This window comes from Muntiacus reevesi, chromosome X, assembly GCF_963930625.1.
Source record: "Muntiacus reevesi chromosome X, mMunRee1.1, whole genome shotgun sequence".
NCBI lineage: Eukaryota > Metazoa > Chordata > Mammalia > Artiodactyla > Cervidae > Muntiacus > Muntiacus reevesi.
This window is the reverse complement of record NC_089271.1, coordinates 50,201,321-50,221,111: the sequence shown is the minus strand read 5'-3', so window position 1 is coordinate 50,221,111 and position 19,791 is coordinate 50,201,321. Positions and strand designations below refer to the sequence as shown.

At 41.0% G+C, this 19,791-nt stretch overlaps 1 protein-coding gene across 8 annotated transcripts in view; it reads right to left on the bottom strand.

The window, feature by feature from the left end:
- The window catches only part of HUWE1 (HECT, UBA and WWE domain containing E3 ubiquitin protein ligase 1), a 152,356-nt gene that overhangs the window by 22,272 nt on the left and 110,293 nt on the right, over window positions 1-19,791 (bottom strand). For 7 of the 8 annotated variants that reach the window (XM_065916120.1, XM_065916121.1, XM_065916119.1 and 4 more), the window contains 16 exons: window positions 18,522-18,717; window positions 17,160-17,327; window positions 15,519-15,664; window positions 15,049-15,115; window positions 12,884-13,098; window positions 9,549-9,760; window positions 8,911-9,093; window positions 6,329-6,501; window positions 5,826-5,974; window positions 4,996-5,071; window positions 4,074-4,172; window positions 3,352-3,485; window positions 2,997-3,165; window positions 1,476-1,704; window positions 417-595; window positions 63-152 (listed from right to left, as the gene is read on the bottom strand). In XM_065916120.1, coding sequence (XP_065772192.1) covers window positions 63-152; window positions 417-595; window positions 1,476-1,704; window positions 2,997-3,165; window positions 3,352-3,485; window positions 4,074-4,172; window positions 4,996-5,071; window positions 5,826-5,974; window positions 6,329-6,501; window positions 8,911-9,093; window positions 9,549-9,760; window positions 12,884-13,098; window positions 15,049-15,115; window positions 15,519-15,664; window positions 17,160-17,327; window positions 18,522-18,717 — 2,485 coding nt within the window. The remainder of the gene's footprint in view (window positions 1-62; window positions 153-416; window positions 596-1,475; window positions 1,705-2,996; window positions 3,166-3,351; window positions 3,486-4,073; window positions 4,173-4,995; window positions 5,072-5,825; window positions 5,975-6,328; window positions 6,502-8,910; window positions 9,094-9,548; window positions 9,761-12,883; window positions 13,099-15,048; window positions 15,116-15,518; window positions 15,665-17,159; window positions 17,328-18,521; window positions 18,718-19,791) is intronic. The other variant, XM_065916125.1, reaches the window with a different exon arrangement.

Genomic DNA, 19,791 nt, shown 5'->3' with positions numbered 1-19,791 from the left:
TCCATGCACTGTCTCAGCCCTTGAAAATTCACTACTGCCCTGATAACCAAGCTGCTACACACCTGAAACACAGTCATGCATGCTCTCAGCATCAAGAACTTTGCATTCCTCTGTCCAACGAGTCAGGGCTGTGGGGATACTGGATAGGGTCCCTGTAGAGAAACCAAGGAGAGTGACACTCTTAGCCTTGTCATGCATCAACTGATCCAAAAATTGCAGCATTTCCCTAACAGGACCCAATGTCTATCATAAGGTTTGGCACATCACAGGTACTAATGTCTTTGGCTAAATCACCGAGTGGTTCTGGTTCCTGTAAAACGGGGTTTCTCCAAGCAGGGTGGATACTATTCTGCTTTTCCTCAGCACGGAAAAAGAACCAGACAAACGTTACCCTCTTTTTCACCACATAAACTTGCCTGCTTGGCTGGTAGCTGTGCTCTGATCATGGAAAAAGTCATCCAGTAGTTCATCATCAGACCGGGCGATGATGTGGACGTCATCGTTGCCCACTAGGAGGCGGGCTCGGCCTCGGCTTTGTAGTGGAAGGCTGCTGCTCAGCTGAAGGATGTCAGCAGCAGCAGAGGGACCAAGCAACCTGTAGGGTGATGGTGGGGTGCCATTGTCACCGTATATTCATAGGGGCCCTGCAACCTGTTATTGTGAGATCCTTTCTGTATCCTCTAGGAAATGCATAACATTATTATGGACCTGATCATGTTGCATATAAGTCTTACTTTTCTAACTACTCCATTAGTCTGCCAACTTTTTTTCGGTTGAAATTGCATATTACTCCATAGTTCCTGCAACAGAGTGAGCATCAATGATATCAGGCACTGTGTTAGGGTAGGGGCTCCCCAGGTGGTGCTAGTAGTAAAGAACCTGTCTGCCAATGCAGGAGACTTAAGAGATGTGGGTTCAATCCCTGGGTCAGGAAAATCCCCTGGAGGAGGGCATGGCAACCCACTCCAGTTTTCTTGCCTGGAGAATCCCATGGACAGAGGAGCCTGGTGGGCTACAGTCCATAGGGTTGCACAGAGTCAGACACGACTGAAGCGACTTAGCACGGTATGGCACAGCATGGATTAGGGTATATCTCTCTTGTACACCCACTACTATATGTACATTGACCATTATGACATCTATACTTCTTCCTTCCACCTCTAAAAATTGTTTCTCCCTAGTGCGAGAAACTAAAAGCCCAAGGGCAGGGATCCTCTCCTGACTGTATCTTAAGCTCTAAATATAGCATAAGCTTAAGCTTATCATATGAGATACTTAATGATTGCTGAATCTACACACAGGACACTTAAGCAAAAGAACATGGTATACAATTTGGTATTTCCCCAAAGGCTGCACATATAATCCACAGAGAAACAGGGCAAATACATTATTTGTGTGTGTCACAAGAACATTATCCCGTCAAATCAAAACAATGCTAAAGCTCAGTGAGCCCAATAATCTTCCTTGTAACTCACCTCTGGAGTATAAGAGGAGGATTGGGTTGGCGATTCCCAGGGTAGTGAACGTGGATGGTATGACCTGTGTTGGCCGTCAGCTGTCTCAGGGTCCTCTGACTGCGCCCAATGCCCTGGGTGAGACGTGTTGTAGAGGAGCCACTGCCCAGTGTCAGGGAACTGTGATCTGCATGGCGTACCATCAGTGGGTGGGTGGTAGGGATATTTCCTGGGGATGGGGGGATGTCTGCTGCAAGGACAATATGCAAAGGGATCAGTGCCAAAAAGAAATTTCTCCATGGTTGTTCAGGCAGAACCATGTCTCCTGGGCCTTACTTCCTCACACGGAAACCTGAGCTTTGTCCTTTCTCCCTCATTCCCACACCTCTTCTAGGATCACTGATACTACCATGGCTTATGCCACCATCTCTCACCTAGATACTGCAACAGTCTCCTAAGTAGTACCTTATCCCAGTCCATTCTTGACACTAAGCCACAGTGATGCTTGTTGGCACCTCAGAAACATGCTGTTCTTGCCGCCTTGACAACACCTCTCCCCACTTTTCACCTGTTTTGTTGTTCTTGGCCTAGAGATTACTTCTGATTCTACAGATGGGCCTAATAACCAACCCTTTACTCTCTGCTTTCTTACCATACTACAATGTAATGCCTGCTTACTCATAATTCTTAATAGACCATAATCTCCTATGAGGGAAAAGGACTGTTTTCTTTTTTACTGCTATATCCCTAGTACCTAGAATACAGTAGGCACTCCTCAAATATTTGTTCAATTTGCTGAATGAACAGAGGCTCAACTTATAAGAAAGACTGATGGAAATCACAAAAATGCAAAGAAAACCACAGAATAGAAAGTATCTTGAAAATTATGTAATCCACCCCATTTTTTCCACATTTTTCATTTACAGGTGACAAACTGAGGCTCAAAGAGGTAAGAGACTACTTGGCCAAGACAACAGACCAGAACAGTTCAGTGTTTTCTGCTGTATCATGCTTGTGATTTGGGAGTAAAGACCTGCCTTCTCAAGACAGTTTGATTTTAAGAACTTGATGCTAAAACGGAACTTTGATGTTGATGGTGGAGGAGGGAGGGAAGAGATTCACTCTCTCCTCTGAAAAGATGCATCCTTGATGAACAGAGTGAATGTGTTCAAAATCTACTCCCCAATGCCATGCTCAAAGGTGTCCATCGAAACTCTCAAGATCCAGTGTTACAGACAAAAGGATTAGTTATTGCCCTATGTGCACATGAGTGCCTGATGCAGTCGGCCTTGGTCTCTCTTTTTTTGTTAATTCAAGCAAATCATCAAGTTGTTCAGGCTCTAAACTGGCTGCTTATTTACTGAGGTGGAGCCTCATAATTTATTTCTTCTTCTAGGTATACACTTATTCAGAGAGATGGATTCAGATATCCCTTGCCCCAGGAAATCAGCTAAGAAGTGCTTCCTGTATCAGATTGAGAGCTGCTCTGGTTCAGGGTATAAGAATCAAGAGAAAAAACCCAGCTGAGCCCCTGTATCTTACTAGCACTGGAGAACATGTTGTCAAACTCAATGATGAGATCATCCTCCCGGTCAAAGCGCTCAAATCGGACCAAGGGAGAAGCGTTCATATCAGGGTAATCCTCATCCAATTCCATTTCAGAGCCATCGTCGTCATCGTCTTCATCTCCCTCTTCACCTTCATCATCCTCCTTAAGGGGAAAATAGGAGATGGAGAATTGCTGGAGGTAAGGATTTCTGAAGTCTGGTGTCATGGCCACATTTGCACATGAGGGAGGGAGGTGCTGAGGCTAGCAACCCGGACTGTTGGTTTTCTCCAGTTCTGTGTTCCCATGGAAGAGGTTGTCTGAACCAACCCAAACACAGTCCCCCCTCACCTGATCATCTTCCTCATCTTCCTCCTCCTCCTCCTCTTCATCCTGACTATCATCCTCATCCTCGTTACTGCCACTGCTGTCCTCTTCCTGAGTGTGCTCCTCCTCATCCTCAGGGTCCAGGATATTCATGGAATCTAAAACAAAGGGAGCACATTGGAGGACTATACTGAGTAGCTAGAAAACAGGCTACTGTGCAGGCCAGCAGATTGAGTGGGAAGGTGATGGGGTATTTGACTCTAGGAGAGGAAGAACCAGATCTAGGGTGATGTACAGACTTAGTGAGCCAGCCCCGATTTCCTAAGAGTGCCAATCAGTGCATCCATATGCTGAGCCACGTGGCTGAATGTGGAGGCTGGCTATAGAGTGGTGCTTGAGAAGCCATGGTCTAGGACTTGGCCAAGTCTATTCGTGCCCTCTTGCCTTTCCAGCCCTACTTTGCTACTGACTGCATCCTATTGGTAAAAGGGAATCTGGAGCGATGATAGCAGGTGGGTGAGAAGAAAGTGAACCAAGTAAGAAGTGACAGACTTTTGGGCAAGCAGTAGTAACATGTTACTCGAAAAACTGGATGAGGATAAAAGTGGATGGTGTAGGTCAGCGCATGCAGACAGACGCTTCCTTATTTTGCACATGTGGGCAGCTGCCTCCAGGAAAACCCTAGTGTAGTGTCTGTCAGACGTGCAGGGCAAGAAGGGAGGCCTTGCTGGCCTCAGCACTCTCACCTTCTCGGTTGGCCTGCAAGGTGGAAGCTTGGCTGAGGTTGGAAGGAGCTTCATCCATCAGCACGTCCTCTTGTGATTCATCCTCTCCACTTCTGCTCACTGAAGGTTACAGAGCAGAGCCTTCACTGAACAACAGAGGACTTTCCTTTCCAGATTGGGTGCACTTAATGTAGCTATGTACACCCAGCAGATATCCATTCTTTTTTTTTTTTGGATGAGGGCGAAGACCTGGATTCGCTGCTGTTGACTAGCTAGGTGAGCTTGGCCAGTCACTTTACCGTCTGAGTCTCAGTTTCCTCATCTGTAAAATGGGATGATCACATCTGCCCTGCCAATCCCACTAACTGTGAAACCACAGAGGATAATGGGTGTGAAAAAGCCTCGCCAAATTTAAGAATACATGTCGACTTCAGTTTATCATTTGATTTCCTTCATCAGTAAAATAAAAACAAGTAACATATACCATTGGAGCATGGTGACAGTAGAGTACCTTTGTCATTTTCCCTCTGAGTTGTAAAAAGGGCTATCCTTAGGGAATGCTCACTCTTCTTACACTACTGAGACTGAGAGGCAGAAAGCCCCTGGATTCACTGAAGAACTGAAAGGACAGCACTTTCTCATCCTACAGCCTCTATAGCCTCCTCTAAGCCTCCATGAATAAACACTCTTGATGTGCCTGATGTATTATCTATACTGACGGCCACCCCCTCCACCTCCCCTACACAGGCAACACTTCAGACCAGCCACAGGTCTGTAGATGGCTTGTGAATTTCTCATCTGTAAGACTGTCAACATCGAGACAAGCAGCTAGGCTGGCTATGAGCCCTTAGGCAGAGCTGAGCAAGCAGATGATGAGAAAAAGGGTCCTCCCAAGAGAGACTGAGGCAAAGGAAGAGGCTATACTCAGTTCTGGGGCTCTCACCTATAATTGTACTGTTCCCAGATCCGCCATCCCTCTCAAGCAACTCATCTATCAGGTCCTCCAGCTCATTCTCAACCTGGAGAGAAATAGAACATATATATGGATGCACACAAGTCTATCATTGTGCTAGTGCTAAAACCCTAAAAAAAGCCAGCAAGGGAGCATATATTTCTAGGGTAATATGTGACAGAGGATGTTACATAAGCACCACACACTTGGTGCTAAGAGCACAGAAACTACCATGTGCTGCCAATCTACACTCAAGACTGTCTTTCAAATGGGTACATCCCAGTTATATGAGACCAGATTAAGTCTTTATACTCTTTAGGAATGCAGGTATACATGCAGATCTCCTTAGAGCTAGCAGCTCAGGACTGTAGGCCTCATTTCTTACCACTGCTACCAGCTCCAGAAATTACAATGCTTTCTATAGGGTCTTTAGAAGACTGCCATTTGAATGCTCCAGTGAGAGCTGGTGCTATAGGCACAACAGTGTTATTAAAGAGCATCCATTAATGACCAGAGTCAGGTAAATCAAGACCCTGGGCCCAAAGGGCTCAGACCAGCTTTCTGTGTCAACATTTCATCTGTGCCTGTTTTCTTACTGGAATCAATTCCATTTCATAAAATGGCATCCTGGCCCTGTACCCACCCCTCATTTAATACAATTCAGACACATTTACTGAGCATCTACTAAGCATATTATCTGTGTTCCTCTGCAAAACAAGACAGCTAATGGCAAAGATCTAAAGTACTCACCCACCCACACCAGTTGGGGGTTTGGTTCAGCGCCACAGTAGGGGTATATGCTGGGTGATCTGCCTCCCTACCTGCATCTCTTGTGAACTGAGCACCTCAGGCTGCCCAGCAATCACCACTGAGTCGGTTTCAGCCTCCCCATCCATGATATCCCCATCTGCCACCTCTGTCTGAGTGACATCATGATCCTCCTCCTGCACTTCTGTTTCCCCAGGCTCGCCTGAAACAATCAACCAACCAGCAAAATAATCAAAAGAGTGCCTATGTGCAGGGCACCATGAGGAAAGCATGAAAACAATAAAGTCCCTTCCCTGGGCAAATTTACGAGTTCTCAAGAGAATAAATGAATGGGTGACAAAGGAAAAGACAAGGCTACGTGTGAGGATAGCCAAACAAGGCTGCAATTTTAAGGAATTCTTTGTGGGGCAGATTCCCACACTACTATGACAGATCTGTGGAAGGCCAGCAAGTTCCCAGGGAAACAATACCAAGCCAGAACAGCTGTGATGTCATGCCCATAAAATAACTATGACCACCCGGCCAGCTCTCCAGTCCATTGGCTCTGATTCCCTACCTGGGTCCTGTTGGTTGCTATTAGAGTCCTGAGCAGCTCCTTGGGCATCCTGCTCAGACTTGCTCTTGCTAGAAGCACTCTTACTGCCAAAAAGGCTACTGGGCTGGTTCACAATCCGGGAAAGTGTTTCCAAAGGCTTCAGAGCAGCATTGACTGTGTTGGCCATGTTGGGACTGAGATAAAGGAAGATACAGAGATGAACTGAGCACAGAAATCCACACTAAAAAGGAATGGCGGCTCATCAGAGTAACAACTGATTCCAGGAATGGAGCATGGAAGGTACAAGGTGAGCCTGAGACAACTTGTTGTGCCAAATGGCCTTCAAAATCAAGTAGGTTTTAAAAAATTAATGGGGTCATTACAACAGGCCAAATCTGAGCATCAAACAAAAATAAAGATGGTAATGGATTATACACTATAAGAATGCTAGCTAATAAACAGGAACAAGAAAATCAGAAAACTGTCACTTTGCAACCAACAATGTTAAGTGATCTAGGCAAAGATCACTAATGAATGCTAAAATTACTGAGTTAAAAAAATCTTCAGGGCACAGGATAGTCACATGAACTCAAAGCCATCACCTCACGGATGACCTGTTAATATAAAGTATGTTAGTCGCTCGGTTGTGTCCAACTCTTTGAGACCCCATGGACTTTATATAGCCCACTACGCTTCTTGGTCCATGGAATTCTCCAGACAAGAACTGGAATGGATAGCCATTCCCTTTTCTAGGGAATCTTCCTGACCTAGGGATTGAAACCAGGTCTCCTACATTGCAGGCAGATTCTTTACCATCTGAGCCACCAAGGAAGCCTTGTTAATACAAAGGGGAACTCTAACCATTAACTAATGTGATAAAACTTAGCATCACCCAATAATGGGACAAATTGGCATTGTGTGTCTCCTGATGTGAAGCACTGAGAAACGCAAACACCACCTATGTGGTATTCTTGCCAAAAAAGTTTACCCTGAATCTAACCATGAAGAAACAATTAGGCAAATCCAGATTATGGGATTTTCTATAAGACATCTGACATTCTGGACTCTTAAAAACAGTCAAATGTCATAAAAAATAAGAGATACATGACAATCAAATGCAATGAGTGATGCTCACTGGATCCTCGATCAACACACTCTCCCCCAGGCTATAAAGAGAAAGACATTCTTGAACTAATTGGGTATGTATTAGTATGAAGTATATAGTATCATTATATATATGTATATATATAAATTTCTTAGAGGTAATGATGGTATTTTAGATATGTAAGGGAATCTTTGCTCCTAGGAGACACATGCTCAAGTATTCAGAGGTTAAGTGTCATGTTTATAAAAACCTTTAAACGATTTAGCTCATGAAGAGGAGGGGAGGGAAGAATAAAGCAGACAGTTCGGAATGCTAACCACTGGTTAATCTAGATGAGGCATACAGTGCTCATTATACTACTCTGAGTTCATAGTTTTAAATATTTTAAAAAGTTGATGAGGTTTTATCAAAAGGACAGAGAAGTCAGCTTGAAGAGGTCCCACAAGCTCAAAGGTGTAATGAAAAAGAGCATGAAGGATGAGCATGCAAAGGATAACTGTAATGATCTAAATAATTCAATCAGATTTTAAAAATCAAGGAAAATTCATGAGTCCATACTACTACTTAGAAAATAGAAAGCCAGAGCTTGTATTTGAGGTGGAGTTTGGCCCATTTTTGGTTATTACATTTTGACTTACTCTGAAGATTGGTGACTGAAGGGAAAAAAAAAGTTTTTAATCTTCCCTTTTTAGTAGGAACTGTATTATAGGGTAACCAACTTTCCCTCTTGAACTGGAGCTATAATCACAGAAATATAGCAGCTAATAACAGAAGGAATGATGGAAATTAGAAAGATGTCACTGATAACCCTCTAAGAAATTAAGACCATTCACTAGGAACATGGTTAATAGGGAACCAGACATTTGTACAGTGCCAAAGTAACAACACAGTTTTCTACTAAGAAGGAGAAAAATAGTACAATGATGATTATCACTCTACCCTAGTAGTCAATTTTACCATGACTAAATGGAAGTTCAGAGAGATGCATCCCCCCCGATACAATATGAGATGTACACCATCTATGATACAACCTAGTCAGTAGTGTTTAAATTGCTTCACTAAGTCTCTACCTTCAAATGTATAGCAAACAGGAATAAAGGGAACAAGTTAAACTATAATGCATATAACCAAGTGAACCAAACCTAGGAAAAATGTTCTGCAGGTCAAGTCACTTCAACAAATTAATTCATGAACAACAACAATAAAATGAAAATTAAAAAAAAAATTTATTGATCCAGTCAAACTCTTGAGTTTTCAGCAGATGAGAAAATGAAGGCCCCACCCACCCCACCCACCCCACCCCAGGAAAGTGCCTTGCTTAAAATTAAAAGCAACAATACCGAGAACTCAGGTTTCCACCTACATCCAAACTTTCCCTATCATACTGGCTAACTACTTATCTGACAAGGATACGTAAAACACTAGGCAAATGGAGAAATATGCAGCATGATTAAAGGGAGAGCAAAAGTCTGGGGCTGGAGCTCAGGAATAATTTTACCTGGACAGGTCCAGGCTGTGAGGCACTCTGGCCAGGTCATTAACCAGTCCCTTCTTCAGGAAGAGTCGAATGATGTTGTTCATGCCATTGTGTTGGGTCTTGGCTGTTGCACTGCTGTAGAAGCTGGAGGTGGAGGGGCAGGACTCCATGATAGTACTGATGATACACATCACTGCCTGAAGTCTGGGAGAGAAGTTTGACATCTCTTTCATGTGAACACAGACCATTTTTAGGCCATGTCTTCACTAACCTGACTCAGATAACCCTCTTCCCTTTGTGTTTCCATCTGGAAGTAACATCTAATCAGGTAAGAACTCACTCCCTGGGTGGAGGCATTGTACATTTTCTTCAAACATAATTTAAAAAAGTAAAGTTGAATAACCTCCTCCACTTTTTGCTTGAAGACCCTAGTAATATAATGAAAACATACATTTTTTTCCCTCTAAGTCATTTACATACTTCCTCCAAGTGTCATTAGTCCTTTGGGTATTTTGTAGCACTAGAACTATCTGAGAACCAGAGAATGTACAGTGCCAGTATGACCAGAACTGTTGTTCAAATGCAAGGAATTCCATGGGCCAAGAATGGAGTTAGGGGATGCTATTGTTTATCAGCACTAAGTCAGGCATGGATTTTACCTGGCATGTTTCTCTGTACTCTCAGCCATAGCCAGTGCCCTTCCCAGGGCTGCTTTTACTTCATTCACAAGGGCCACCTGGGCATCTGTGCCACTCCCAGAGGCAGCCAGGCTTGCGAGGAACAGGCGGGCCAGCGCAGGTGTGTCCTTGTCTTCTGCATTCTGGGTATGCGGGAGAAGGTGGTCCAAGACAAAAGCTAGCACACTGCAGTCCTGAAAAGTCATTAATCATGACATTTATTCACAAGCATGATTATGCCATACTGTTTGCACATCAACAAGGTGCATGCACACAGAACTGATCCTCACTCAGTTAATGATTATCAGGCCCACTTTATAGATGAAAAAAACAAAGCTTAAAGGTGCAAGCTAAGTGAGTAACAAATATAGGTTTTTTTTACTCCTCTCTTTTTCTTTTTTCCATTTATTTTTATTAGTTGGAGGCTAATTACTTTACAATATTGGAGGGGGGTTCGGGATGGGGAATACAAATATAGGTTTTATGCTTCCAAATTCCGTTCATTTCTCACAAGTTTACATATCTTCATCAATCTGAGGCCCAAAGAAACATGGCTTGCACAAAGAACTTAAGTCAGTGGTGATGATTCAAGCCTTGAATCCTAATTCAATGCTACAATTACTCCACAGTTTCTAATAAATTGTAGTACTGAAACCTACAATGTGCCCAGGATCCTGAGCTAGAAATTGGCACGTGATGAGAAACACACAGCACAATCACAGATATGGATATGCAGAAATATTTAACACAGGGTTACCTAAAATAGCAAAAAAGGTCCAATAACAGGGGAGAAAATTAAGTCAGACTCCCCAACCTCTAAAAATGATTTCTGACCTGATAATTCTGTATCTTAGAAACTTAGCTCTGTTGTCATTCATGTAGATTTTGGATCAAAACACACTAGCAATTTTGGAACTAGATACAAATGATGGTTGCACAACACCGAATGCACTAAATCCCAACAACTGTATACCTTAAAATGCTTAGTTTTATGTGCATTTTACCTCAATTTAAAAAATGCATTGAAGAATTCTAGGCGCTGTGAAATTAGATAGGGTGACTCTGGTTAAGACAAAACTACTAGAGATAAAAAAAATTCCCAGTAGTGAATAAAACACAAAGTTAAAACAATTTTCTGAATAAAAGTGTGACATTATCAGTAAAAACTGGAATAAAAGCCTTGCAATTTGGGCAACAATTCCTGAGTGGAATCATGTATTCGTGACTGAGTGGAAGGAATATGGATTTGAAACCAGAGATCTGGGCTCTAATCCTAGTCCTGCTACTCTGCAGTGTGGCCTTGAGTAATTTATTGACCCCTCTGAGCCTTCTCTTTTTTCTCTTAAGGAGAGCAATACTAACAACCTTGCAGCGCTGAGGTGAGGATTATCAATAGTATCTGTAAAGCACCTATGAGTATCCAGCACCAGTAAGTAGGTCCCTTGATACATTAAATTGCACAAATTTGCAATTAAATGTCTTATTCCACAAGTATGCTATTATTATAACAACAACTGGCATAAGCTTTGAAATAGATGGCTAATGTATATTTAATACACATACTCCATAAAGGACTTATATCCAGAATATATAAAGAATTCAGAAGAAAGTAAGAATAAGACTTGGACACTTCACAAAAGAGAATATAGCCAAGAAAGACAGGAAATTTTAACCACAATACAATACCAGTATGAACCTATTAGAATAGTTAAAATGAAAAACAGGAATACCAAGTACTGGCAAGGAGGTGAAATAATCCAAACACCCATAGGCTGTGCTGGTGATTATATAAATTGACATGACTGCTCTGGAAAACTTGACACCTGTTGCTAAAGTTTAACAGACCAAAAGCAATTCTACTCCTACGCATATACCATCCAACAGAAAATATATGAATTCATGTATTAATTTATAACACATACACAAAAATCAATGAACTTATGTTCACCAAGACATGTATAAGAGTTGATTATAGCAGTACTACTTTATAATACTTCTAAAAGGAAAATTAGTCAAATGTCTATAAGCACTAAAATGGATAAGAAGATTGTGTTACATTCATATAATGAAATTCTATACAGCAATGAAAATAAACTACAACTACACATAAAGATGAATCTTGCAAACACGTTAAGCAACAGAAGCCAGATATAGGAGGACATACTATAAGATTCCACTTATAGAAAGTATAAAATCAATTTATGAACGTAAAATAATGGTGACTTTATGGAAGTTTAAAGGGGAAGGGGAGATGTGCAAAGATGTGCATGGGGTAGCTTTTGTGGGGTTTCTGATGTTTTATCTGAGTGGTACTCATCCAAGAAAAATTAATTGGTGAATCACTTAGGAGTTGTATATTTTTGTATGAATTTTAAAGTTTGGATTAAGATAAAAATAGCTTAAAAATGGAAGCTGCTTTGTCTGCAACATGATTGCCTTTGTTCTACTCACACCCTTTACTGTTTACTAACCATAAAATAACTATGTAACTGTCAAAAGAAGGTCTCCTTTGTGAAAAACCCTCCTTGGGCACCCCTCTTACATATATGGGAACATGACATGGTTTCTTGAAGTGCCCTTTCACTTGAAAAATACAACCTGAAGATAATTCTGTATCAGGACATATAAAATATGACTTCATTCTTTCCCATGCTCTACTGATGAACATTTAGGCTTTTATATTCTATTTATTACCAATACTGTTACCACATCAGGTGTCTTTGCTCAGGTGTGAATACATCTGGAAGATAAACACCAATATTGTGTATTTCATTTATTCTCCTGTCTCCTAGATACCTTTACGTAGGTGACCCACAGATACCTCTCATATTCCACATTTTCTCTTTGAACCATTTCCTCTTCTAATGAAAGATAAAAAAAAACATAAAACAAGAAACATCTCTTGAGTTCTTGATTTCACCTTTACCCTCCAAATCCAATCTCATCCATTTCTACTGTTAAAATCTCTCTTCAACTCATTCATTTCCCCCTCTAACTTCATCAAGATCCTATATTACCCTAGATTACTATATTAGCAGTCCTGACTGGTCTGACTACAACCTTGCCTTTTGCAGTCTAATGCAGACCAAGTGATTTTCTACAAAACAAAGTAATAAACTGTATTAGCTCATTCCTTGGCAAGTGAGCCTGATGGCTCCACATCATGGAAAAAAAGGCGAGCTCATTAACATGCCTTAAGAGGCCTCTGCCTCTCACCACTGGGCTAGCATGCATGGATTCCTAACAAAGTATCCAACACATAGCAGGCATCCAAATGATGCAAGTATAAAATATTAAGCAAAAATTAGAAATATTACCTCTTTGATCAGCTCAGACTGGCCCACAGTGTAGCTGTAGTTGGCAATCAGGGTAGCAATACCAACATAGGATCTCACCAACTCTGCCAGAAGCCGAAGAATAGTGGAGGTGGGCATTAAAGGTTTGCTGCCCTTGCCTTTCTGCTTGCCTTCCTCAGAGGCCCGGTCCCCTTCTTTATCTTTCTTCCCATCCCGAGATTCCTCCGGAGTTGACACTGTTGAAAAAGAGCCAAACACTGGTTCAATTCCACACAGGAATATTGGCAAAATCAAGTCGTCAGTGGAAAGGATATCACTTCAGGCCACTAGTGCAAATTGAATGTCCTCCTCCTACTGCAGTAGAAGGACAGATAACTAAGATGTTCAGGTTTCAGATGTAATCTGTGGATACAGTATGTTCACACATCTTCTGCTATTTCCCTCCTCTTATAATGTTCCAGAAATACAACAGTGCATGTTACCCTCACTAGACAAAATTCTTTAAGTGCAGGGAACCAGTCTGATTCATTCTGGTGTCTCCTATAGTCCAACACGGCTTCCCTTGTGGCTCAGTGGTAAGGAATCCACCTGCCGATGCAGGAAGCATGGGTTTGATCCCCCGGTCAGGAAGATCCCCTGGAGAAGGAAATGGCAACCCACTCTAGTATTCTTGCCTGGAGAATCCCATGGGCAGAGAAGCCTGGTGGGCAATAATCCACGGGGTTGCAAAGAGAGTCAGACATGACTGAGCGACTAAACAAAAACACAGTCTGTCACACAGTAGGCAATGATGTTTCCCTTGAATGATACTACCATCATCCATACTATATACTACATACGAGCAGTAAGTCCAACAAAATGAACTAACCAATATTTTATTAATTACTAGCCTTTTAAACTTATCTCCATGGACTAGTCTGGTATTAAGGACAACATCTTAACTTGGATTTCAAAGCTCTTTCCTGTCAAGAAGCAGCAGCTCTTGAACTGTCTCATCCACAGGACATTTCTCTAATTCTTGGCAAGTAGCCAATGGGCTCTGTTGAAACTGCTAGAAAGTAAGAATTCACCATGCAAATGTTATAGCTAGAAGAGTGTCACTGGCACAAAGGTTCTATAATAAGTCTTAGTGGAAGCTACCAAAAGAAATATATGCAGAGGTTTCAAGAAGAGAACCAAAGGATGTTACCATAGCAACCACTACTGGGTTGTTAAGTTACAGTTCCATTGGCTTTATTTATTTATTGTATTTCCTTTTGAATTTCAGTGCCACACAAAATTATATCAGTTATAGGTGTATAATACAGTGATTCACAATTTTTAATGGCTATACCTCATTTGTAGTTATTAATATCCTCGTAGTTTAGTTTATACCTAATAGTTTGAATTTCTTAATCCCCTACCCCTATACTGCCCCTGCCTAATTTTCCCCACTGGTAATCACTAGCCTGTTCTTTGTATGTTAATATGCTTCTTTTGTTATATTCACTGGTTTTACTTTTTAGATTCCATGTAAAAGTGATGTCATACAATATTTGTGTTTGTATTTATCTTATTTCACTTAGCATAAGCCCTCCAATTCCATCCATGTTGCTGCAAATGGCAAAATTTCACTCTTTTTTATGGTCAGTTCCATTAATTTTAGCATATAATGAGGGGTGGGTACAGGGCCAGGGTGCCATACTATGAAATGGAATATAGCTCAATTAGAAAACAGGCATGGGTGAAACATTGATACGGAGAGCTGGCCTGAGCCCTTTGGGTTCAGGGTTTTTGATTTACCTGGCTCTGGTCATTAATGGATGCTCCTTAATAACACTGTTGTGCTGCACCAGCTCTCACTGGGGCATTCAAATGGCAGTCTTCTAAAGACCCTATAGAAAGCATTGTAATTTCTGGAGCTGGTAGCAATGGTAAGAAATGAGGTCTACAGTCCTGAACTGCTGGCTCTCAGGAGATCTGCATGTATTTCTGCATTCCTGAAGAGTATAAAGACTTAATCTGGTCTCAGATAACTGGGATGGACCTTTTGTTTACAGAATGCTGAGCTCATCCCCAACAAAGTTCACTTAGGCAAGTAAACATGACAATTATGCCTGTATTCCTCTACTGCCTGTCAGGACACCCAGTTGCTTCAAGTTGTCCTCTCAATGAATAAGAACAAAAGAGAAAAGTGAACCCATTACCTTCTCCTTGGGATGCCCCAGATGTGGAAGTCTCAGTGGAGGCACCATCTGCAGCAAAGACCTGACTCTATGGAAGAAGAAAACTCCTGAGCCATTATTAATTTTAAAGACAATTGTCCCCAAGTGGCAGGACTCCTTTTCAGGGTACTGGTTGTAAATGTTATTGACTATCTTTTAACCACCTTTCCCATCTATATACTATAACTTGTGGGAAGGTATCATTATAAACAGCCACTAGAAGACTGGCAGAAAAGAGAACAGAGGAAGATGAGAATGAAAAATGAATTAAAGAAACATTTCTAATCCCAGGAGAAAAAAGAAAATCCCAGGGACAACCCAATCTTCACTTTTAGGAAATAGATAATTTATAGATACATCAAAATTAACACCTTTGAAATATTCTTGGCATAACCCTTTATCCCATAATAGGTACCAAAAAGAAGGAAAATCAAAGGTTGGAACTGACTTACATTAATGGAAAATCCTGACTGTGTATCAAAGTCACTGCTCTGACGGGTAAGTGACCGGTACTGCTGGTATACATCATCACCCATGTCTTGCAGGAGCTGGCCAACCTCTTGAGTCATACCCCCTGGTTTAGGATCAGATTTGTCTGCTAGAAAAACAAAAACAAAACAAAACTTTTCAGACTGTGCAATGTTAATGCCCATCTGGTAGCTTGGTCAATTTTGCTTCAAGTTGCTACAACTGTTTACATAGTAATATTGCTAGGCTTTAAGAATGAGAAATGTAGAGAAAGCAAGATTGAAAGCCTCATTCTATCAATAGTTTTGTGATCATTGGCAATTTAGTCTCCTCACTGTCCTTAGCTGTCACTAAGCTTAAATGAACATACCTGACACTTTGCCTAGTACAGTGGGAAGTCAATAAATGGCTACTATAAATAGCTAAATTATTTTTTAGGGGGGAGGAGAGTTCAGGAGGTGGGTAAAGGTCTTCCAATTGTGGGAAAAGCAAGAAGCTTTATAAGGATCAGAGTGCTGTATAAATGAAAAGCACTCAAGTAAAGACTCAGATTTTCTTGACTTGCTAAATGCACTATTCACTAATTTTTGGCAATTCTGTGGGACCTATCAAATAAATATGTCCTGAATAAAATCCAGAAGTATCTGACTGGAATAGAACCTTGGGTTCCAAGCAATTCATTTATCACTTTCCCAATACTTAAAAGCAGCACCTTAACTAAGGACAAAAGATAGGGATGGTGGTTTCAAAGGTCAGGAAGCCTAGCTATACCTTATAATATTGGGCAACAAAGATGTTTTGTTTATGAGAACATTACAGATAACTTGGTATTTTATTTTCAACCTGCTCATAAGATGCTATTATCTCCTTTTTAATCTTTGTTCACTCTTGCCTGTATGGGATGTGGTCTAATATAAAAGAGTTGGGCAATCTCCTTATCCTCATCATTCATTTTTGTTCTTATTCAATCGCCAGTTGTGCCCAACTCTGCAACCCCATGGTCTGCAGCACGTCAGGTTTCCCTGTCCTTCACTATCTTCCAGTTTGCTCAAACTCATGTCCATTAAGTTGATGATGCCATCCAACCATCTCATCCTCTATCGCCCTCTTTTCCTCCTGCCCTCAATCTTTCCCAGCATCAGGGTCTTTTTCAATGAGTCGGCTCTTCACATCAGATTTTGCCGAAGTATTGGAGCTTCAGCTTCAGCATCAGTCCTGCCAATGAATATTCAGGGTTGATTTCCTTTAGGATTGACTGATTTTATCTTCTTGCTGTCCAAGTGGCTTTCAAGAGTCTTCTACAACACCCAGTTCAAAAGCATCGATTCTACGGTGCTCAGCCTTCTTTATGGTCCAACTCTCACATCAACACATGACTACTGGAAATGCCATAGTTTTGACTATATGGACCTTTGTCAGCATTTTATCATTCCTTGGTCACATGCTTTGTCAGACTGTTATCATTCATACTGTATAACTATTAACTTCTTTAGAGAAGGGGGCTATGTATCTTATTCATCTTGATTCCTAGAGCATGGGGAAATAGTTGAGTGCTCACTAAGCCATGGGTTGGTTAAAGTGACCTAACCAAAGTGCCAGCCTCCTCAGGTGGGCTAGTTACATACCTTCCTCTGGAGCATGGTATGCAGCCAGGGCATTTAGCATGTCATAGATTACTTCCTTGATAGTATCAGGAATGACAGGCAGAGGTGAGGGCTTCAAAGGGGTTGTTTTCACCAGCTGTACAGCATTCGGGCCTTTAATTCTGAGATTCTCAAACTCATCATCTGAAGCTAAGTCAAAGTGAGACAGAGAAAAATCAGTCAATAATGAACAGGTACCTACATCTGGTAGCTGATAAAGACTAAGAAGTGGAGGGTCACTTCTAAACAATGTTTAAGGAGTCTACTTAGAAAAGTTGGCTTTTACCTTCCCTAAATCCCATAGGATTTAACACAGCAGTATCAAATAGTAAAAAAAAAGAATACAGGATTTGGATTTGGGGACATTTGGCTTTAAAATCAAGTTCTGTGACAGGATCTTGGCCAAATTATTTCAATAAACCTCAATTTTCTCATTCTTGAAAATTTAGGGATTAAAAGAGACCACGCATGAGAAATGCCGAGCACAGGCAGGGTCAGGCTGGGGCTCCCAAAATAATCAGTCCTTTTCCTAACTTTTAATTTAAAAAACAAACCAAAAAACCCCCAAACCCCAAAGAAAAGTTGAAAGGTTAGTACAAAAATATCCATATATATACTTTTCATCTAGAATCACCATTTTCCATTCCTAAATACATCTACCTGAATCTAAGGATCAAGGATATTCTCATATACAGCCAGAATACAATAATACTCAAGAAATTTAACACAGATACAATTATATTATCTTTTACACAGTAAATATTCTAATTTCTCCAAATCTCCTTTATCTAGAGTCAGCATCCCATTAAGGTTGCTGGTTTCTCTCATTTCTTTTTATCTAGGAGATCCTTGCATCCCCCCCCTTTTTGACATTAATATTTTGGAAAAGAGTCTAGGCCAGTTGTTTTATGGAATGTCTCAAATTTGTACCTATCTAATTTTCCCCTCATAATTATAGTTCAAATATTTTTGGCAAGAATATACTGATGATACTGCGTACTTCCTACTGTATAAGTCACATGTCCACTACTTATCCCTCAGTTATCACTCTACCTGTAAACTATTCACTCCATTTGTAATCCCTGTTGTCACATTAAGCTAAATTCTTTGAAGGCAAGGACTAGACTGAATGAGTTCTTGGCATCTCTGGCAGGAATTACTACAGGGCAAAGACCAGAGAAGCTACTGAATTACCTCTGAATTGACCCATATGATCAACAAGCCAATGTTCCAATGCCTGCTTACGGAAGTTTTCCAAGCTACAGGCTTCTTCACAGAAAAATTTTTGAGTTATACTAAGCCACAGACCTCAATGTCTCAAAGGCCAGAGAAGGGTAAACTTACCAGTTCCTGAGCCTCGAGGGGCTGGAAGGGCAATGCGGATACAGCAGTTGGCCACTTCTGTGAAAATGTCTGGGTTGCGGCATGCAGCTGGTCCAAGGACACGAAGGATGTAGTTGATCTCCCGAGAGCCGAGGCTGCCAGATACAACACCAGAGGTAGTGCTACCAGCTCCACTTGTAGCTGCTGAGCGAACAACCTAGTAAAGAGGAGGACACTCCTGATTAAAGACCACTTTCTAAAACAAAACTGCAGTCCAGGAAGTTACCAAGGATTAAAATACCAACCAAGCTCTCCCTCAAGACAGTGGATCAAAGTCTTTTGATCTTTGGGAGGAAGACATACTTGGGTCTTTTGAATTTTAGTCCTTCACAATTCAAAAAAATGTGGCTTATAAAAAAGTTACAACATTCAGCATACCCCCCCAAATCATCAACTATTAGACTAGATGATATGCAATCCTTATACAAACTGGGAAACATATCTAGTTCACAGATCATTCCTCCAAATTAAAGCTCCCAAATTTAAGTGCCAGTTCTGAGTCTTTCCACATGCAGTCCCAATTTTAAATCAGAATAGTTCAAACTCTAAAAATATGTAATACTGACACCCATTTTGTATAAGAACAAAACTAAAGCTTCAAAGTCAATCATCAGTCTTGGATAATGACAGCCAGGAGTATAGGTTTCTTGAACTAAAACTTGTTAGTAAGGGACTAGGACACCTCTCACCAAGTTCATGTTTTAAAGATCATTCCCTGTAGGATTACTTCACCCAAGAGCCTATTTTCCAAACACTGTGTTTTCGGGTTGTAAAAGTACAGTTGACCCTTGAATAACAGGTCTGAACTGGATAGGTCCACTTATACGCAGATTTTTTTCCAATAGTAAACACTACAGCCATACCCTTCAGTTTAGCATAATAACCTCCATTATCTTGCCTGTCAGGCTCCAAATCGTAAAATAACTCTGATTCTTTAAATACAGAAAAGTACAATTCCACTATGTGCCATTGTTTATTTATTCTGTCCTTTGTAGGGCATTGGATGTCTAGTCTTGGTATTACAAGCAGTTCTACAGTGAACATTCTTGTATATGTACCTTGGCATACTTGACTTTAGTTATCAGATAAATTCTTGGCCACAGAATTTCTAGGTCAAAGAGTATCTTAAACTGACAATACCAAATTACCCTCCAATGTGGTTGTATCAATTTCCACTCCTGCAAAAAGTAAGAGTATGCTTAGTTCTTCACTCCTGTACCTGCAGTGGATA